Consider the following 17520-nt stretch of genomic DNA (forward strand, 5'->3'; position numbering starts at 1 on the left):
AGCTGGAAATTTAAATGATGAGCATTTAAAATTGTCCTTCTATGGACATCATATAATGCTCCTCAGCTCAGGAAGGACCATGTTTATATCTACATGTAATTTTTTTATCTAGAGTGATACATCCTTTTCGTTACAAAAATCTTAAAAGAATTCTGGACTGGAAGTCTTAAATGGACACTCCCAAAAATCTCAAATAGCGTTACAAGTAGCTTTCTAATGTCCATTGTAATCATTTTAGTTTTCTGATCAATCCCAAAAATAATTGGTAGAACTCTGGACCATGGGAAACCACCATATCATTTTTGAGAGAGATCCATCCTGTGCTTTTCAAGAAATAGTGATAACAAACTTTCATCGTTGAAATACAAGATGGTGCCCGAATGACCAATCTTTTTCTGATCAGTCCAAAAGGAACTTGAATATGAAAGTTGAGAAAGATCCATCTAGTATTTCACATGGAATAATGATAACAAACTTTCATTGTAACAAGAGGCCTAACAGCACTTACAATCTTCTGAGGTAAGCAATATTACAGATCTGAGATCATTGAGTAAGTAGCTTTCAAGTGTCATGAAAAATGAGTTGCAACATTAATGACAGTGATTTGTTTTAAGCACTTTAGGGTCAACCAGTGTCAATAAATGCAGACCATCAAAACTATCAGCCTACGATTTTAAGTCTTACCAAGTAATTACCTATGAAAAAATAACAACTATTCTAAAGAGGCCCAATGGGCCTGAATTGATACCTGATATTCAATGTCCATCAAAAATAGAATCCGCTTTCATCATAAATACATTAACATGTACACCATTGGCATTCAAAGTGGGCACATCCAATAAAATTAAACCCATTTCCACAACAAACAGCTTCTTATAGTCAATTCTAAACAGTGGCAGTTATGACCTGAATTAAAGGTAAATATTTCTTTCTTTTTTTTTTTTTTTAATTTGTTCGGCTTTGATCTAGAAATGCCTTTCTATCAAATATCCTGCTTCTCCAACTTTTGGTTTACCAAAAGTCTTTAACAGAATTTGATATTTTGATCCGATGACCTTCAATATAGTCCCGTTCCAGTAGACTCAGACCCATCTTTTACACAAAACTGATTTTTTTCCACCTGAGGATGCTTCAAACCAAATCACTGGTTGTGATTCTTAGGAAAAAGATAATGAGCGATGGAGGAAAGACCCTAAAATCTCACACAAATTAATGACTTTACAGAATTTCATCATAATAATAACATCCCCCCTCCACACACACACACCCTCACACATACCCTCCCTCACACACACGCACACACATTTCAATTAAAATAAAACAATTCATGTTGTTTATAAATGTTTTATTAGAGTGACCACTTGACTTTTCTTGCTCGTTGGTTTTTGATATACTCTTGCATTTTTTGATAACCTGTCTTTTCTGGTTCATAGTAATGTTTGGGTGGTTTTCCTTCTGACAGGCGTACATAATAGTTGCACATACGTGGTCTATGAATCTTACTTCCAGCGTAACGCAACACTCCCTCTCCTACATTTACAAAGGATTCCTCTGAAAAAGTAAAAAAAAAATATATATATGTAAAACGAACGAGTGCAACATTTACGGTTTGTTACAACATAAGGTACATCGTTAATGTTAACCATCTCTTCAGATAGTATCCTGTACTTAGGATACTACAGGCATTTGGATACCAGTGAGATTTTGTAACCAAAAGTCAAAAGGTTTGTGACAAACCTCAAGAAATGTAGATTTTGCTATCAACTGTCATCTTCAAGGCAACAGGTAGAGTCAACTTGGACAATTTGAATTACATTACGGCATGACATAGACCAACACTGACATGGCCAATCAGATTCTAGGACAAAGAAGCGTTATCAAATTCTAGATTAGGTGGTTTAATGTACAAATCAACTTATATCTTTCATTTAGCATTGCTTTTAGAATATTGATTCAGCAGTTGAAAAACATTTGATAATTTAAACATCTACCCAGTCACAAAATCTGACCAGGAGCACTGTACAGTATCTATGTAGTCACAAGATCTGACAAGGAACACCATACAGTATCTATGTAGTTACCAAATCTGACAAGGAACACCATACAGTATCTATATAGTCACAAGATCTGACAAGGAACACCATACAGTATCTATATAGTCACAAGATCTGACCAGGAACACCATACAGTATCTATGTAGTCACAAGATCTGACAAGGAACACCATACAGTATCTATGTAGTTACCAAATCTGACAAGGAACACCATACAGTATCTATATAGTCACAAGATCTGACAAGGAACACCGCACAGTATCTATGTAGTCACAATATCTGACAAGGAACACCGCACAGTATCTATGTAGTCACAATATCTGACAAGGAACACTGTACAGTATCTATGTAGTCACAAGATCTGACAAAGAACACCATACAGTATCTATGTAGTCACAAGATCTGACAAGGAACACCGTACAGTATCTATATAGTCACAAGATCTGACCAGGAACACCATACAGTATCTATGTAGTCACAAGGTCTGACCAGGAACACCGTACAGTATCTATGTAGTCACAAGATCTGACCAGGAACACCGTACAGTATCTATGTAGTCATAAGATCTGACCAGGAACACCATACAGTATCTATGTAGTCACAAGATCTGACAAGGAACACCAAACTGTATCTACCCGGTGAGAAGATCTGACAAGGAACACCATACAATATCTTAACGCAAAAACATTTGATGCAACTCTGTTCCGTTACCTACAAGTATTTATCAATTGAATGGATTTGATAAGGAATATAAAACAGGTACATTTACTTACCAATCCATAGATTAGATTTGAACTCTACATTATGGTCTTCAACAGCCATTTGCTGTGCTTCTTTCAGTACCTGGAAAAAAACAATTTAGTTTGAAAAAGCATTATATGTGTACTATAAAACTTAACACTGCATTTTAACATGTAGTTGATGACAAATAATAATTGTTTCATCCCCATCAATCTTAGAGACCACCTGACAAAACACGATTTTGCTGAGTTGATCTCACCTCCAGTACTATATGTGCTCCTTTATGTGGGCTGAAGGCAAGTTGTTTCATGGCTTCGTCTATCGTCATCCCACGGATCTGAAGAATACAATTATACAAAATTTGTTAACAGGAAGTGTTTTGTTATGTAGATATATATACCAGAGATGTTTATTTTATTTTTATTAAAAGAAAGTGGATTTGAATCATACATGGCTCCTCTGAAGGCATTCAGATATGCAGTTACAATACAAACTAACTTGCCAATGACCTCAATGAAGTAATTTGATGGAGGTTGATCCTTGAAACCAAGGTATTTGGGGACAACTAAAGCATTCAATATATCAACAAATTTGTTAAAATGTCTTGACAGTGTGGCTTTGGAGAGCTTAGTAAGCATGGTCATTTGCTTCCATGAAAGATTAGTTTTCAGTTTAGCCCAAAATACAGAAACAGGTCTATTGCACTTGCAGTGTCACTTGAAGCTGAAACAAGAACAGATTCAAACATGCCATATATGTCCTTAATATGACCCAAGGTCATGCCAGTCCATGCATGGCATTCTGAATCTGATAAATTTTCAAATCTTAATTTTGGGGAATTCTCATGTTTGGATACTTGATGTACAATTCCAAACGAATCATTGATTACAACCGATGAAATGAAGCCATGAAGGCGTACAGTTTCTATAAGAGCATAAGTAGATGGTACGTTTGTTTATATAGTGAATTGAGGCATACACTTTCTATTAGAACATATGTAACATTTGGCAAATTTTTCATAATGAAAAAAAAAAAATTATATGAAATCCTCAGTTCTGCAGAACTGTTATCTCTTTGAAAGAGAATTTATGGGTCTATAAGATATAATTATCTTTTACAACTTCTTGCATTTAAAACTGAGAGAGGTGTATGTACTTCCTAAACGAGTTTACTAAGAAAAGGGTATGCTTAAACTTCAGTATATAACATAGTATTTAAAAGTCTGTCTTCATTTTCGATGACAACCTTTATTAACACTTACCATTCCTGCTGTATACCACATCTTTGACTGCGAATATGAGATTCTCTTTCTGGCATGACATACATACTGAAAATAATATTCATAAAATCAGATTATTTCCTAGGATGAGTATACCTTAATTGAGGCATTTAAAGATCCTTCTTGAAGCAAAACTTTATATGGCTTTTTCATTTGAACTATGATGCTAAATATTTTACTAGCCAGTTCAATACCATAAAAAATCAAATAAGAAATTACACAATAATAGTAAAATTTTGAGACTTCATCACTGAACATCAGACCAAGTGATAATGCCACATTTCATTTAGAGACAATACATGTATCTTCAACTGATTATAACATATATGAAAATAGGTTTTTAAACCTTGGTCATTATCTGCTGATATCTCGCCTTTATAATTTGAAGTAATCTTAAGCTTTGGTTTTTTTAATTGTGATATACAAACAGTATACATGTTGTATTTGGTTTAGAGGTCTAAGGAAAGAGTCTTATATTGGTGCAACTAATATATTCCTCTAAACTGGAGCTCATAAATTGTCAATTTGAGACCTTGACAAACAAAAAATATGTGTAAATATGATTAATCTTGATATTTACTGCTGGTCGACGAGGTTCTCCTGGTTGCTGAGGAGGAAAAACAACATCATTGTTACGCAGCCAATTTTGCTTTACTACTTTAAAACGTCCCTGTTCTGGAAATGGGTCTCTGTCAAACTCAGCCTGGAACACAGCACTACTGTGGATTGCCTTGCTACATTGCAGTGGATTTTTTATTGCTGTAGCAGATATTGGAATATTCCCTCTGATTAGGCTAGCAAGTTGTCTCTCTGATGTTGTAATTACTGACAAACATAAAATAAAGAACATATATCAGTATGGAACCTCATAGTGATGGGAAATTGGTTAAAGTCCATAATCATTTATCTGTTGACTTAAAATCAGATAGACTTTTGATGTAGTTGATCATACTGTTTCATAGAAAAAGAATGTATTCTCTATTGTAGTAACATTTCTTTATTTTGTAACTGTAACCTACAATACTATGTTTACCTTGAATTTGCAAAAGAATGAATATTATTGGCATCTGGCATTTTAATAATTGCTAAATATGAAAATAAGTTTGTTTGGTTAAAACACAAAAAATATTTAGGTATTGATGAACATTATGAATCAAAGCACTGAATACTGTAGGTTTGAAACTACAGAAAACATCAGGTATTAAATCGCATTATTCTGTGAGTAGGAACTACATAAAATATGTATATGTCAACCATATATTCACAATACTTATCTAGCAATAAAAAATCAATGGAAGATACTGTTTCAGCACTGAATGATCTGCCATTGCAAAAAGAATCAACCATTCATTGCTGTGTCAATATAATATTTGTGGCAGCCATTTTCAAGCTAAAATACAGATGTAGAGATTAAGAACAAAAACTCTAATTAGTTAATCAGATGATCATTGATGTAGAAATGCATGTTCTATACATGCCACATAAAGCTAAAAATTAAACTTATTCTGCTAACTGGTCCTTAGATGATGCAGTATATCATAAACAAGAGGCCAAATGGTAAAGTGTGTTAATGATTGAAGAGTATGGTATGGTCCTCTCGTTCATTCGTCTTCACTTTGCTATGTTTTGATATATCGGACATTTAGTGATATATATAAATAGCATTCTATCTATCTACAAGTATAGGAAAGGTACATGTACATGTCTAAATACATAATACTAACCAATTATAAATAACTATTTCCTGGAACTACACAATACTACCCTAGTTTTAACAACTTTTAGTAGATGAATAAAGATTTTCACTTTGATAATGCTATTTTAGAAGAAAATGTGTATTTTGGTGAAAAATCTCCCACAACGCTACCCAATACTAAAAAACACCATCCAATACTAAATAAATTACTTGATATTACCATAATACTAAGGGATACTTTTATTTTTAGTAGGATTTTTTTTCTGGTGAATCCAAAGTACTTATTCCATAAGTCTGATGAGTCCAGTTACAACAACATATAGTCGGTTCTCAAAAGTTGAGCGAGTCCCACAGGAAAGGCATGAGTCCTGTACTCAAATATCTGAGTCCCAAAAGTCAATGAGGGTAGAGGTGCTTGAATTTAACACCCTGAGCTAATAGATTATTTATTACGAAGTCGTAAATAGTGAATTCGAAATTCTTGCTCAGAGTAGTTCGATACAATTGCTTGCATATAATTACATAGGTAATTGAATATTTATCAAATACAGATCATCGCCATTAAAATGCTCATGCGCTTGATTGATAGTTGTACAAAAAATCCGCTCACGTGTACGTTGTATTACCTTGTCGTGTTAAACCTAACATGATGCACCATGCAATGTCACCCTTCTCCGTCTAAATTTTTAAGCGTTTCGTTGATGCTGATCAAAATGGAAACAAATAGATCAGCTAAAAGCTTGCAACGTAAGAGGTTTAAAGACGTGCAAGCACAACGTGCGGGAAACGTTTCAGTTTGACTTTCGATTAGACCCAACATAATTGTAAATGTCAATAACATCTATTTCAGACCACTTTCATCTTATTGTTGTAAATGAATGGTAAATTGTTGAAGACAGCTGAAGATGATGCCCGAAATCACAATACCAGCATCACCGAATTGGTACTGCTCGCACGTGACTGATGCAAACAGTGCTGGTGTTTATGTTTTTGGTGCACGGAGAGATGTACTGATTTATGATGTGACATGCTACCCGGCTAAAGCTCTGGGTGTCTTTCGTGCTCACAGAGATAAAGTTAGTGCTGTGGGCCTGAATCCTTATCGTGATGACAGCACCAAATGCTGCAGTGGATCAGAAGATGGAAAACTGAAAATATGGAACATTGAATCTAAAGAACAGATATTTGAGCACAATACACATAGGGTAACGATTTATTTTCTCCCTTTTATCAAACAACGAAAGTGTCTAAGAAATTATTTTTCATTGTTATATTTATTAAACTCATTGGGAACGACGTTGAAAACACAATAACTGAATTTTTAAAATTCATTTTTAGGTGTTGGAACACCTATTCATATAATATGCAAACTGGCCTGTTATACGCCAATTTGAGCATTGATCTGTTACTTCAAAAATAAAAATTCAAAGAAGAGACAAGAAGGGAAAACATTCCAACTTTTTAAGAACAAACAAAGATCAAATAATGATTGGCGCCTGGATAGATGTAATGTACCTGTGGGATCTCGCTTGCATATATTTGCACTGCAAGAAACATTTTTTTTCTTTTTTCAGTTATACGAAAGATGCATGGTTGGTGAAAAATGTAACAGGACTGAAATAGAATTGTAACATATTTTCAGTAGAAAGTTATGCAAATGATACCTTGTAATCAGTTATTTATATGCTTGTAGGGGAGGGTGACTGCTATAAGCTGGTCACCTCAGCAAGCAGACCTGGTGCTGAGTGCAGATGAGAAGGGAGAAATTGTATCTTGGCAGTACTTAGAAGGTAGACTTCAGACCTTTAGTCCAGAGAATGCAGCCGTAATGTGTCTTACCTGTTCACCAGTAGCAGCTGGGACAGTCGCTATAGGGTAAATTTAATGTCCATTATTTCATAATTTATCGGTCAATAATTAAAATTATATTGCAGTTCTATCATGTCCAGGATATATATCAAAAAACAAAATTGTACTACCATATTGTATGAATCAGGTTTAATATTGAATCTGTCAACACAATTATTTTCAACCCTATGTTATACATAACTGGATCCTGTGCTTAATTTTTCTAGTGGCAAAAAATATACATGTATCAGTCACTTGAGTAGAATTATTAAGAATTTACCTGTGAGCGACTTTCTGGGTGTAAATTTGAATGAAAGAAATGGCACTCCTAGATCTTAAATTCCATACATGTCTGAGCCCAATACTGGAGATAAGTGATTGTTTTGTTGAATTTTAGTCTTGAATAGGAGGTTTGTGGGAAACAGATTCATCAACTTTTCAGCTAGAAAATTAACTGTTTTGGTATTTTACAGGTATAAGACTGGCTTGATTCTGATCCTGGATGTTAAAAGAGATGGTCAGATTTTGCAACGTCTGCGTGGCCATGATGAAGACATTCAGTGCCTTGTTTGGTGTCCTATCATTGGGGAAAACTTTAAACCTCCAAAACCGGAGTACCGGGATCTGGATGACCCCTCCAATACAGGTACATTGTCAAGTAATTGTTCCCGAAATTTATTGCAGGAAATATAGCCGGCTAGTGACAACAAATATTTTTCTAGCTTCTGTATTTTTGTATATCTTTTGTTAGCTCTTTGTTCTTTATTTTTTTAAATAAATGTTGATATGGTTGTTTGTAAAATAAAAAATTTTTTTTATAGATAATCACTTTGTGCAAAATATTGCTTGGTAGTACATGTAGTTGTTGACAAGGAAAATATCATTCTATTTTAGTGACATTAAGACATCAATGAAAGATGAACAATGACCGTCATATCTATTTTTTTTACCTTCGCTAATATTTTACTTTTTTCTTTTAAAAAAAGTATTGTACTGTAACAGTCAAGAAATGATATCCTGCAGACTTTTTTCTGTGTTGTGTTATAGTCGAGTCCACAGACATCAGTCAGGCTTCAGGGGGAGATGATATCGTAGACTTTGGTGCAGATGGCCATCTTCTTGCATCTGGCAGCAAAGACAAGACAATTCGTATCTGGAGCACTGAAAGGGGTAGACAACTCCTACAGTTACGGGTGGCAAAGTCTGGTGGCCGAGACCAAGGGAATGAATATGGTGGTGGAAAGATTTGGACCACATTTGTATGGCAGAGAAACAATCCTCGCCACTTGATTTCTAGTTCTTCAGGGTGAGATAAATTCTTAAACCTCAGCATTTGTATGTTTTGATGATGTTTTTATGTTAATGGGTCAAAAGAAATAAGTCCACTTCATTCTGCATTCATCCTACCTGAAATCCTCTGAAACATTCCACATTAATCCTTCTTCAAATCCCCCATAGCATTTTGCGTTAATTCTTCCTCAAATCCCTCACAACTCGCTGCATGAAGCCTTCCTCAAATGCCCCACAGCATCCTGCAATGATCCTTCCTGAAGATAAAATCTTTGAAAAAGTAAATTCTAAATTTCTTTTGTTAGGAACCTGAGAATTCTTCAATTAATTCTGATGAATCTTGTAAAGAACATTACTGAGAGGCTGAATCCAAGATGTGGAAATATTTGTTCTACTATTTTGAACAAAGAGTTATGTTATGATTGCTGACATATGTAATTGTGCCATGCATGCTGTTTGGGCCTTTCATTTTCATGAAGTTTATTTTTTGGAGTAGACTGACTCGATAATTTCTTACAGAGGAGATTTGCTGAGATGGGACATTACATCACAGACTCCACAGAAGAGTAAGGCATTTTGTGCTGAACACAAAAAGGGAAGTCACTTTCGTATGGTGTTCAACTTGTGTCTAGCTGGACCCACAGATGACTATCTATGTTCTATGTCCATGGACAGGCAGGTATGTATGGTATAACTCCCACCCAAGGATATCTTGAATATGCTTTTGTCTTCAGTACCTTCAACCTATGAGATTAGCAATAAAAAAAGGTTAGACTTATAAGTCAGCTCTCATTAAAATTATGGTTTGCAGTACCTGTCAGATATACATATGTTTGAAATAAGTCTAACCATGTGGAACCATGATTCACTTACATTTGTTGCTGTCAGAAGTGATTATAAAATGTACCATTTACATCTGCAATACATACAGCTGATATCAGCAGGTTAATGGCTATAGGGATAATTGTATATAGGTAGGTAATGGAAGCTTTTTGAAAAAGAACTTGTCTGCATCTCATTCTATTAGCAACAAAATTCACATGGAATTATTGTCTCTCTGGCGTCACTTTGACTCTCTGAAATGACTTGTCTTAAGTCACAGAGATAAATCAGGGAAAGAGAAATCTTATTCAATTCATCTTAAATAATGTTAGCGATGAAAATGAGGAAACAGAAAAATCCCTCCCTTCCCCTCCCCTGTAGTATTCTGGGTTTTATATCCATGTTGTGAGAGCTGCAGAGGACAGATGTATCCAAAGTAGAATTGCCTATTTAGAATGGTTAGCATTTACAAATCTGAATTCTAGCTGAATATTTATCAAGATATGTACAGTGACTTTGTGTATGCTATTTAGCTTTTGTTCTTTACAGGTGATTGTGTGGAACACTAACTCAGGGTCTCTGTTTGGGGTCTTACCCACCTTTGGCGGGTTTGTTTATGTTGTCAAGTCATCACCTGTTGATCCAGGTAATACACAGTCAAAATTAAAAGGAAAAAAATGACAAAAACAAAAACAAACAAACAAAAGGAAAAACAACTGAAGTTTTTATTAGTATGTACAATTTTATATAACTTCAATAGTTTCGGTAAGAATGTGTTTTAGGGTAATATTCAGACTTTGTGATCTAGGTCTCAATATCTATACATTTCTGTAGTACCATTTCTGTGGTATAAAAATTATTTACTGAAAATTGGAAAAGGGAAATTAGCTGTCTTGGTGCCAATAACTTTAATGTCAGGAGGGACCTATGATTTATATAAGTTAATATTATGTAGAAAAATATGATGTGTAAATCCTATCACAGTGGACTAGCTAAGTTGAGATATGGGGTTGCATCAATATTCATTGATGGGTGAGTCATAAGTGTCATAGTAGACCGGATGGTTGGGTGGGTGGGTGGTGTCATAGTAGACATGATGTAAGGATGAGTGAGTCGTGTCATAGTAGACAGGATGTAAGGGTAGGTCGTAAGTGTCATAGTAGACAGGATGTAAGGGTGGGTGAGTTGTAAGTATCATAGTAGACAGGATGGATGGATGGGTGAGTTGTAAGTATTGTAGTAGACAGGATGTAAGGGTGGGTCGTAAGTGTCATAGTAGACAGGATGTAAGGGTGGGTGAGTTGTAAGTATCATAGTAGACAGGATGGATGGGTGGGTGGGTTGTAAGTATCGTAGTAGACAGGATGGATGGGTGGGTGGGTCATGTCATAGTAGAGAGGATGTAAGGGTGGGTGAGTTGTATCATAGTAGACAGGATGGATGGGTGGGTGAGCTGGCATATTTTAAAGTGTTTACCTTCTGATATGTGACACTATAATAAAGTGTTTTGAATTTGTATTCTATGAAAACAAACCTGATTCAACAGTACAGACAGGTGATACCAAGCAGATATTGTACTAGTAAGGCTTGGATGTTTTAATTTCAAAAATAAATTTCAGGAAGAGTGGCAGTTGGAGTAGGAGACAGCATGATCCGTCTCTGGAACCTCAACAACGTAAACAACCTCACAGACATCAAGAATCTATGGCAAGGAATAAAGGCCAAGGTCACTGCAGTGAGTCGTCATTCTCTGTATTTTACTGTTGGGAATTGGGATATTTAGTGTCATTTTGGGAAACATGGGGAAGTATTTGTAACTTTAGTGTATGAACACCAGCAGTCTATAAAACATACCTGTGTATACACATCACCTGTGTATTAATACCATCACTCTATAAAACATACCTGTGTATACTCATCACCTGTGTATTAACACAATCAGTCTATAAAACATACCTGTGTGTACACATTACCTTTGTATTAACACACTCAGTCTATAAAACATACCTGTGTATACACATCACCTGTGTATTAACACAATCAGTCTATAAAACATACCTGTGTATACACATCACCCGTGTATTAACACAATCAGTCTATAAAACATACCTGTGTATACACATCACCCGTGTATTAACACAATCAGTCTATAAAACATACCTGTGTATACTCATCACCCGTGTATTAACACAATCAGTCTATAAAACATACCTGTGTATACTCATCACCTGTGTATTAACACAATCAGTCTATAAAACATACCTGTGTATACTCATCACCTGTGTATTAACACAATCAGTCTATAAAACATACCTGTGTATACACATCACCTGTGTATTAACACAATCAGTCTATAAAACATACCTGTGTATACACATCACCTGTGTATTAACACAATCAGTCTATAAAACATACCTGTGTATACACATCACCCGTGTATTAACACAATCAGTCTATAAAACATACCTGTGTATACACATCACCTGTGTATTAATACTATCACTCTATAAAACATACCTGTGTATACACATCACCCGTGTATTAACACAATCAGTCTATAAAACATACCTGTGTATACTCATCACCTGTGTATTAACACAATCAGTCTATAAAACATACCTGTGTATACTCATCACCTGTGTATTAATACCATAAGTCTATAAAACATACCTGTGTGTACACATCACATGAGATGACAGGCTTATTCAAATTGCCTTCATTCATAGTCATCATCTGTCTGTCCATCTGTCCATCCTTCCTTCCGTAAACAATTTTGCTATTTCTTGAAAAGTAGAGAATGAATCTTTCTCAAATTTCATATGTAGGTTCCCCTTGTCCTTAGTTGGTTGTATCTATTTGATTTTGGGACTGATCAGAAAAACAAAATGGATGACAATCTCTTGTTTCTTCATAACAACATCGTTTCCCGGTTTTGTGACATTTAGTTCCAACAAAAAAGTTGGTCTTTAATGAACTGTTTCATTAGTTCGATCAATTTCTACCGGAGTTATCATTTCTTAACAGTCATGATACACTTCTGTTAATGGCTCACACACTACCAATAGCTGACCCTGTGGTCAGGGTCGAAGTCTGACACTGGGAAAAAAATATTGCGGCATTCCTGACAACACAAATGAAGGGCACAGCTGTAGACTGTATATGTCATCAATGCCTAATAAACAACATTTTTGCTTTAGTCGAATTATCACCAGTTATCACTGATACCACAGTATATGAACATGTATCTCAAGAACACTACAGTAGTAGTAAAGTGAAAGTACAAAATGTAAACATGAGGGTTGGTGACTGTTTCCTCCAAATTAATTTTCCACATTGTAGTCCATAGTGCATAGCCATATAAACTAATGTAGTCATTTTACAGATGAACAAACATCTTTTTTCAAAATAATAATACAAATGACAAAACAGAAAAATATTTAAGTATGTTATTCGTTTCCAAGATTTCTTGAAATGGAGTTAGCTGTTAACAGAGGTGTCTTGATTTCTGTAATCTTTATGTTGTAGTTATGCTGGCACCCAGTTAAGGAAGGTCTGTTGGCATATGGTACTGAGGACGGTAGAGTTGGTGTGTATGACACTCTCTCCAACAGGTTTGTCAGATTTCCTGTCATATTAAAAGAGTTGAGTCGAAAATTTCCAGGATGTTTAAAAAAAACAAATTCATGTATAATGGTATGTCTTTTCTATTTCCACAATATCGAAAAATTAATTTGTCTGCAAACATTTCCAGATTTTATTTTCCTTGTTAAGATGGTTGATTTAAACACCATCAATATAATACCATAGCTGATGTTGGATTCAGTTCATGCGACAATATGTTTACAAAAGACAATAGTTATGTATCCTGACTAGTCTTCATCTTCAGGCCTCCTAACATATCCTCCACCTACCATAAGAAGACGGTTTATGTGGTGTCATGGGGTCCTCATTGTGCAGACCAAGGTAAGGCTTGTGATGAAACTTCATTTAAAAAATAAATAAAGAGCGTGCATTTGTTGCAATAATGTTATTGGTATTGTGAGTGTAAACATAATTTAAATGGTGATAAAATCAGTTTGAAAGATGAAACAATTTAATAAGCCTGTGGAATTTATCAATGGGATTGTGTAGGATATCACCATAGACATGATATTTGTCTGGAAGGGTTCTTAAAAAGTTTGCTGAAAGAAATGACCTTGACCCATATTCAAGGTAATAGGGATCAATTTGCGAAAGACTTCCAAAGGACTTCTGAATAGCCAAAATGCCAAGAATTGTGATATTTTGCCTGGAGTTTCATGGGGTGAAGCCTGATAAAGTTTGTGAAAAGAAATGACCAATCAATATTTAAGGTCATAGAGTTCAAATGTATTAAAATCTTCCCATGGTTTCTTCTGATTTACACAAAAGCCTGTTGTCAATGTTATTTAACTTGTTGGTTGCTGGGATGATGCTCAACATTTGTAGGAAAAAATTACTTTGAAACATATTCAAAGTCACATGGGTCCAATTTGTTAAAACTTTCAAACAGCGCCTTTCTTATTAAGCAAAATGCTTAGAAGCAAAATGTTTGACTGAAAGGTTCCTAGGATAAAGCTTAATGTATGTCTTAAATGGAACCTTCAAACAAGTTTTTATTAATAAAGGCTTTGAATGCCGAAGATGTAAAATGTCGATGTATCAGTGAATAGCATTGAATACCACATGGGCGATGCAGGCCCATTGGTCCTCTTGTTCTCAATTTATCTTCTGACAAAAACAGTAAAGATGATATTCTTCGCACTTCAAGAAATGTCAACTGGTTAACATTTTTTCATGAGTAAAATTGAAAGAAATCAGATAGATGGGTAATTTAAGCTGCCTATAGCAGCTGTAATTGTAAAAGCAGTTGGGTTTGCATACATTCTTTTTAAATGAAAACTACATACATCATATTTAAGTTATTAGAGACTGTCCATTACTTCGACTTTAGTTGTGGTCCTTGTCATATATTTACATCATTATCTTGGGTGCTGATATTCAGAGGATGGATCAGGGGGCTACAGTCTGTACAGTATTGGTGACGGTGTTATCCTGGAACATGATGTCTATAACCTACAAGAAGAAGCCAGTGACATCAACTTGCTCATACGGCAAACCAACGGTAAAAAGGTAAATTCAGGGGCAGTCTTAAGTCTTAATTTTGGGTCTGATCAGAAAACAAACATGGTAGAAAGGTGGCCATCTTGGATTTTGATTTCGAAAGTTTGTTTTTGCTATTTCTTGAGAAGGATCTTACTTAAATTTCATATGTAGGTTCACCTTGGTCCCTAGTTGTGCAAATTTGATTTTGGGACTGATCAGAAAAGCCAAATAGTCGAAAGGCAGCCATCTTGTATTTTGTCTATTAAAGAATGTTATTGCTATTTCTGAAGAAGTACTGAAGGAATATCTCTCAAATATCATAATTATTTTCCCTTTGATCTCTCCTCATGCTTGTTTGCATTTGGGACTGATCAGAAGAAACAAAATGGCTTCCAGGTGGCCATTTTGGATTTGGCAGGTACAAATTATCATTTATTTATGCAAAGGAATGTTCAAATGTCTTATCATTAATTGCAAAAACAGAGAAGAGAAGAGAAAAGAAGGGAAAAGATTCAAAGAGCATATAAAGATCAAACAATGGTGGGTGCCAAGATCCCTCTGGGATCACTTGTTTTTCATACTTAAATTTTGTCCGGAGCATTACACTAAATTATTAGAGGTATCAACATGGAACTTCCTAGATCTCAACAGGTAGGGCAGTACACAAAGTCATAACTCTCCTATTGCCCTTTATCATTTTATACTTAAAATGTTGTCACAATCGGGGAGCATAACCTGTCTCTGATGGCCCTTGTGTTTTCAAGTCAGCTTAGTACTCTATTGCTGATTTTGTGTTTACTTTGATAAGCGTCGTAATGAAATTACAACCATGACAGACAAATTTTGAAATATCACAGTGACATTTCTTTCAACTGAATGTCAGTTGTTTTACCAAAGTTATGATGGATAATGAATTATAATTGCTTTCCAACACCACACAGTGGAGTGATAGTCTTTGGTGCCGTAGTATAATTGTTTTGATTACATGTAATTCCTAGATTAAGTTGCCAGTACGCAGTGAGATCAGCTGGAGCCCAGACTTTTTGTTTGTTGCTGTTGGCAATGATGATGGGTAAGATTAATCATTTGATTTACTAATTTTTGCCAGAGAATCATCAGTTTGATAAAATTTACAATTGGGAATCAGACACACAGTGGTACACTTGTCAGTGTTATATCTCTGTATATTTATCGTTTGATCTACTGTTCTGCATAAAATGGTCTATATTAGTTTGGCTAGGGGTGTAACAATAAACCAGTGCACCACCATATATGGAGCCACAGAACGTGTATCATATCGCTGCTATATGTATAAGTTGTGAATGATAGAATTAAATATGATTGTTCATCAATATATTGAATAGGATATAGCAAATCACACTTTATCATATTTGCAATGCCTCCTGTGTTCAGGATAATATATTTTATACTGATTTTGGTTTGCAGTATTTAAACAAAGGCCGAAATTGATACTATTTTTGTATGAATTTTTTTTGTAGATCGGTGGAAATCTTCAAGTCTCCAAATTTTTATTTGGTTGCCACTGTCCATATTCATAAAAAGTTGATCAATTGCATTCAGTGGCATCCCCACATTACCATGGCGACACCAAGTGGCTCTCCCTACAAGTACTGGATAGCTACAGCATCTAACGAGGCAGGGGTGTACATTGTAGACCTGTCATCACTCCTGAACAAAGGTTTGTTGGGAAAAATTTAACCCATTATCGCCAGATGATAGACTGTTCACATCATTATTCTTGTTATAGCTACTTTAGAAGCAGTGGATGGGTCTTTCTCTTATCCCATATTCCCTATTGACCCTTGTGGTATATGTGGTAGTGATTTTCAATACAACATATATTCGTACTATGATATATACCCGTGATGATTATTTCACTAAAATAATTTCGGATTCATGGCAAATGTGTTCAAAGTTACAATATTGTCAGTATACAGCAGCTAGTAATTAGTCAGGCATATATTTTCAGCTTGTATCCCAGCAGTATTTCATTGCACGATCAGCTGTTAGAGTTACTTCCCTTCGTTCATCCTGTAGGATATTATTGGTGCAAAAACACATCATCATTACAATTTCTGAAACAGTTCGTGATTGGTAACTGATGTTTTATGTATCTCATTCTTTGAGAAAGAATGCATTTTTCTGAATATTAACCTTATATGCAAAACTGGTTAAGAATGATATGTGGAGGAGATATTTTGGAGAAAAGTTTTAGTGTTTTTAGCTGGTACCTGAATTGTATTTACAGGTGAAGACCCGCCAGCTGATCCTGTGGTAGTGTCTGAGTCCAGGCAATGTCTCCTTGGCCATGTTGACCGAGTGACTGGTGTGGCTTGGAGTCCTCATATTGATCAACAACTGGCCACCGTTTCCTATGATGGTCAGGCTCTCGTAAGTTATTCTTTGTTGGTCTTGTAGGAACTGGACAGTTAAAATAATCTCCATACAATCATCAAGTTTTTTGTGTTTAATCTTGACACCAACATATACTTACCAACATTATGATTTCAGTGTTTCAATATCATGTTCATCTTACCACCAAAAGGGGATGGGGTCGCTAGGGTGTCTGACTGTCATTATCACTAGCTTGTTTTGAGGTCTATGTGGGCAGTCTCCAGGTACTGGCCACAAGTCTAAGAAAATTCC

General features: G+C 35.2%; 2 protein-coding genes across 2 annotated transcripts in view; one reads left to right on the top strand and one right to left on the bottom strand.

Moving 5' to 3' along the window:
• Nucleotides 1-1330: 1330 nt before the first annotated feature.
• LOC132561927 (large ribosomal subunit protein uL22m-like) lies at nucleotides 1331-6460 on the bottom strand. The gene is made up of 6 exons (XM_060226643.1): nucleotides 6396-6460; nucleotides 4654-4898; nucleotides 4056-4121; nucleotides 3054-3131; nucleotides 2827-2896; nucleotides 1331-1551 (listed from the first exon to the last, which is right to left on the bottom strand). Exons 1-6 carry the CDS (start codon nucleotides 6415-6417, stop codon nucleotides 1349-1351), a joined length of 684 nt encoding a protein of 227 aa, XP_060082626.1. The 5' UTR covers nucleotides 6418-6460; the 3' UTR covers nucleotides 1331-1348.
• A 217-nt stretch (nucleotides 6461-6677) lies between these two features.
• The window catches only part of LOC132561916 (gem-associated protein 5-like), a 45995-nt gene continuing 35152 nt past the window's right edge, over nucleotides 6678-17520 (top strand). The window contains exons 1-13 of the mRNA XM_060226632.1: nucleotides 6678-6974; nucleotides 7463-7644; nucleotides 8091-8263; nucleotides 8665-8923; nucleotides 9427-9586; nucleotides 10279-10375; nucleotides 11349-11464; nucleotides 13255-13340; nucleotides 13616-13692; nucleotides 14753-14880; nucleotides 15852-15925; nucleotides 16353-16552; nucleotides 17123-17265. Of these exons, the coding sequence (XP_060082615.1) occupies nucleotides 6678-6974; nucleotides 7463-7644; nucleotides 8091-8263; nucleotides 8665-8923; nucleotides 9427-9586; nucleotides 10279-10375; nucleotides 11349-11464; nucleotides 13255-13340; nucleotides 13616-13692; nucleotides 14753-14880; nucleotides 15852-15925; nucleotides 16353-16552; nucleotides 17123-17265 (1992 nt within the window). The remainder of the gene's footprint in view (nucleotides 6975-7462; nucleotides 7645-8090; nucleotides 8264-8664; nucleotides 8924-9426; nucleotides 9587-10278; nucleotides 10376-11348; nucleotides 11465-13254; nucleotides 13341-13615; nucleotides 13693-14752; nucleotides 14881-15851; nucleotides 15926-16352; nucleotides 16553-17122; nucleotides 17266-17520) is intronic.

Source organism: Ylistrum balloti, unplaced genomic scaffold (assembly GCF_031769215.1).
Source record: "Ylistrum balloti isolate Yb309-2 unplaced genomic scaffold, AGI_CSIRO_Ybal_v1 Utg371308, whole genome shotgun sequence".
Taxonomy (NCBI): Eukaryota; Metazoa; Mollusca; class Bivalvia; order Pectinida; family Pectinidae; genus Ylistrum; species Ylistrum balloti.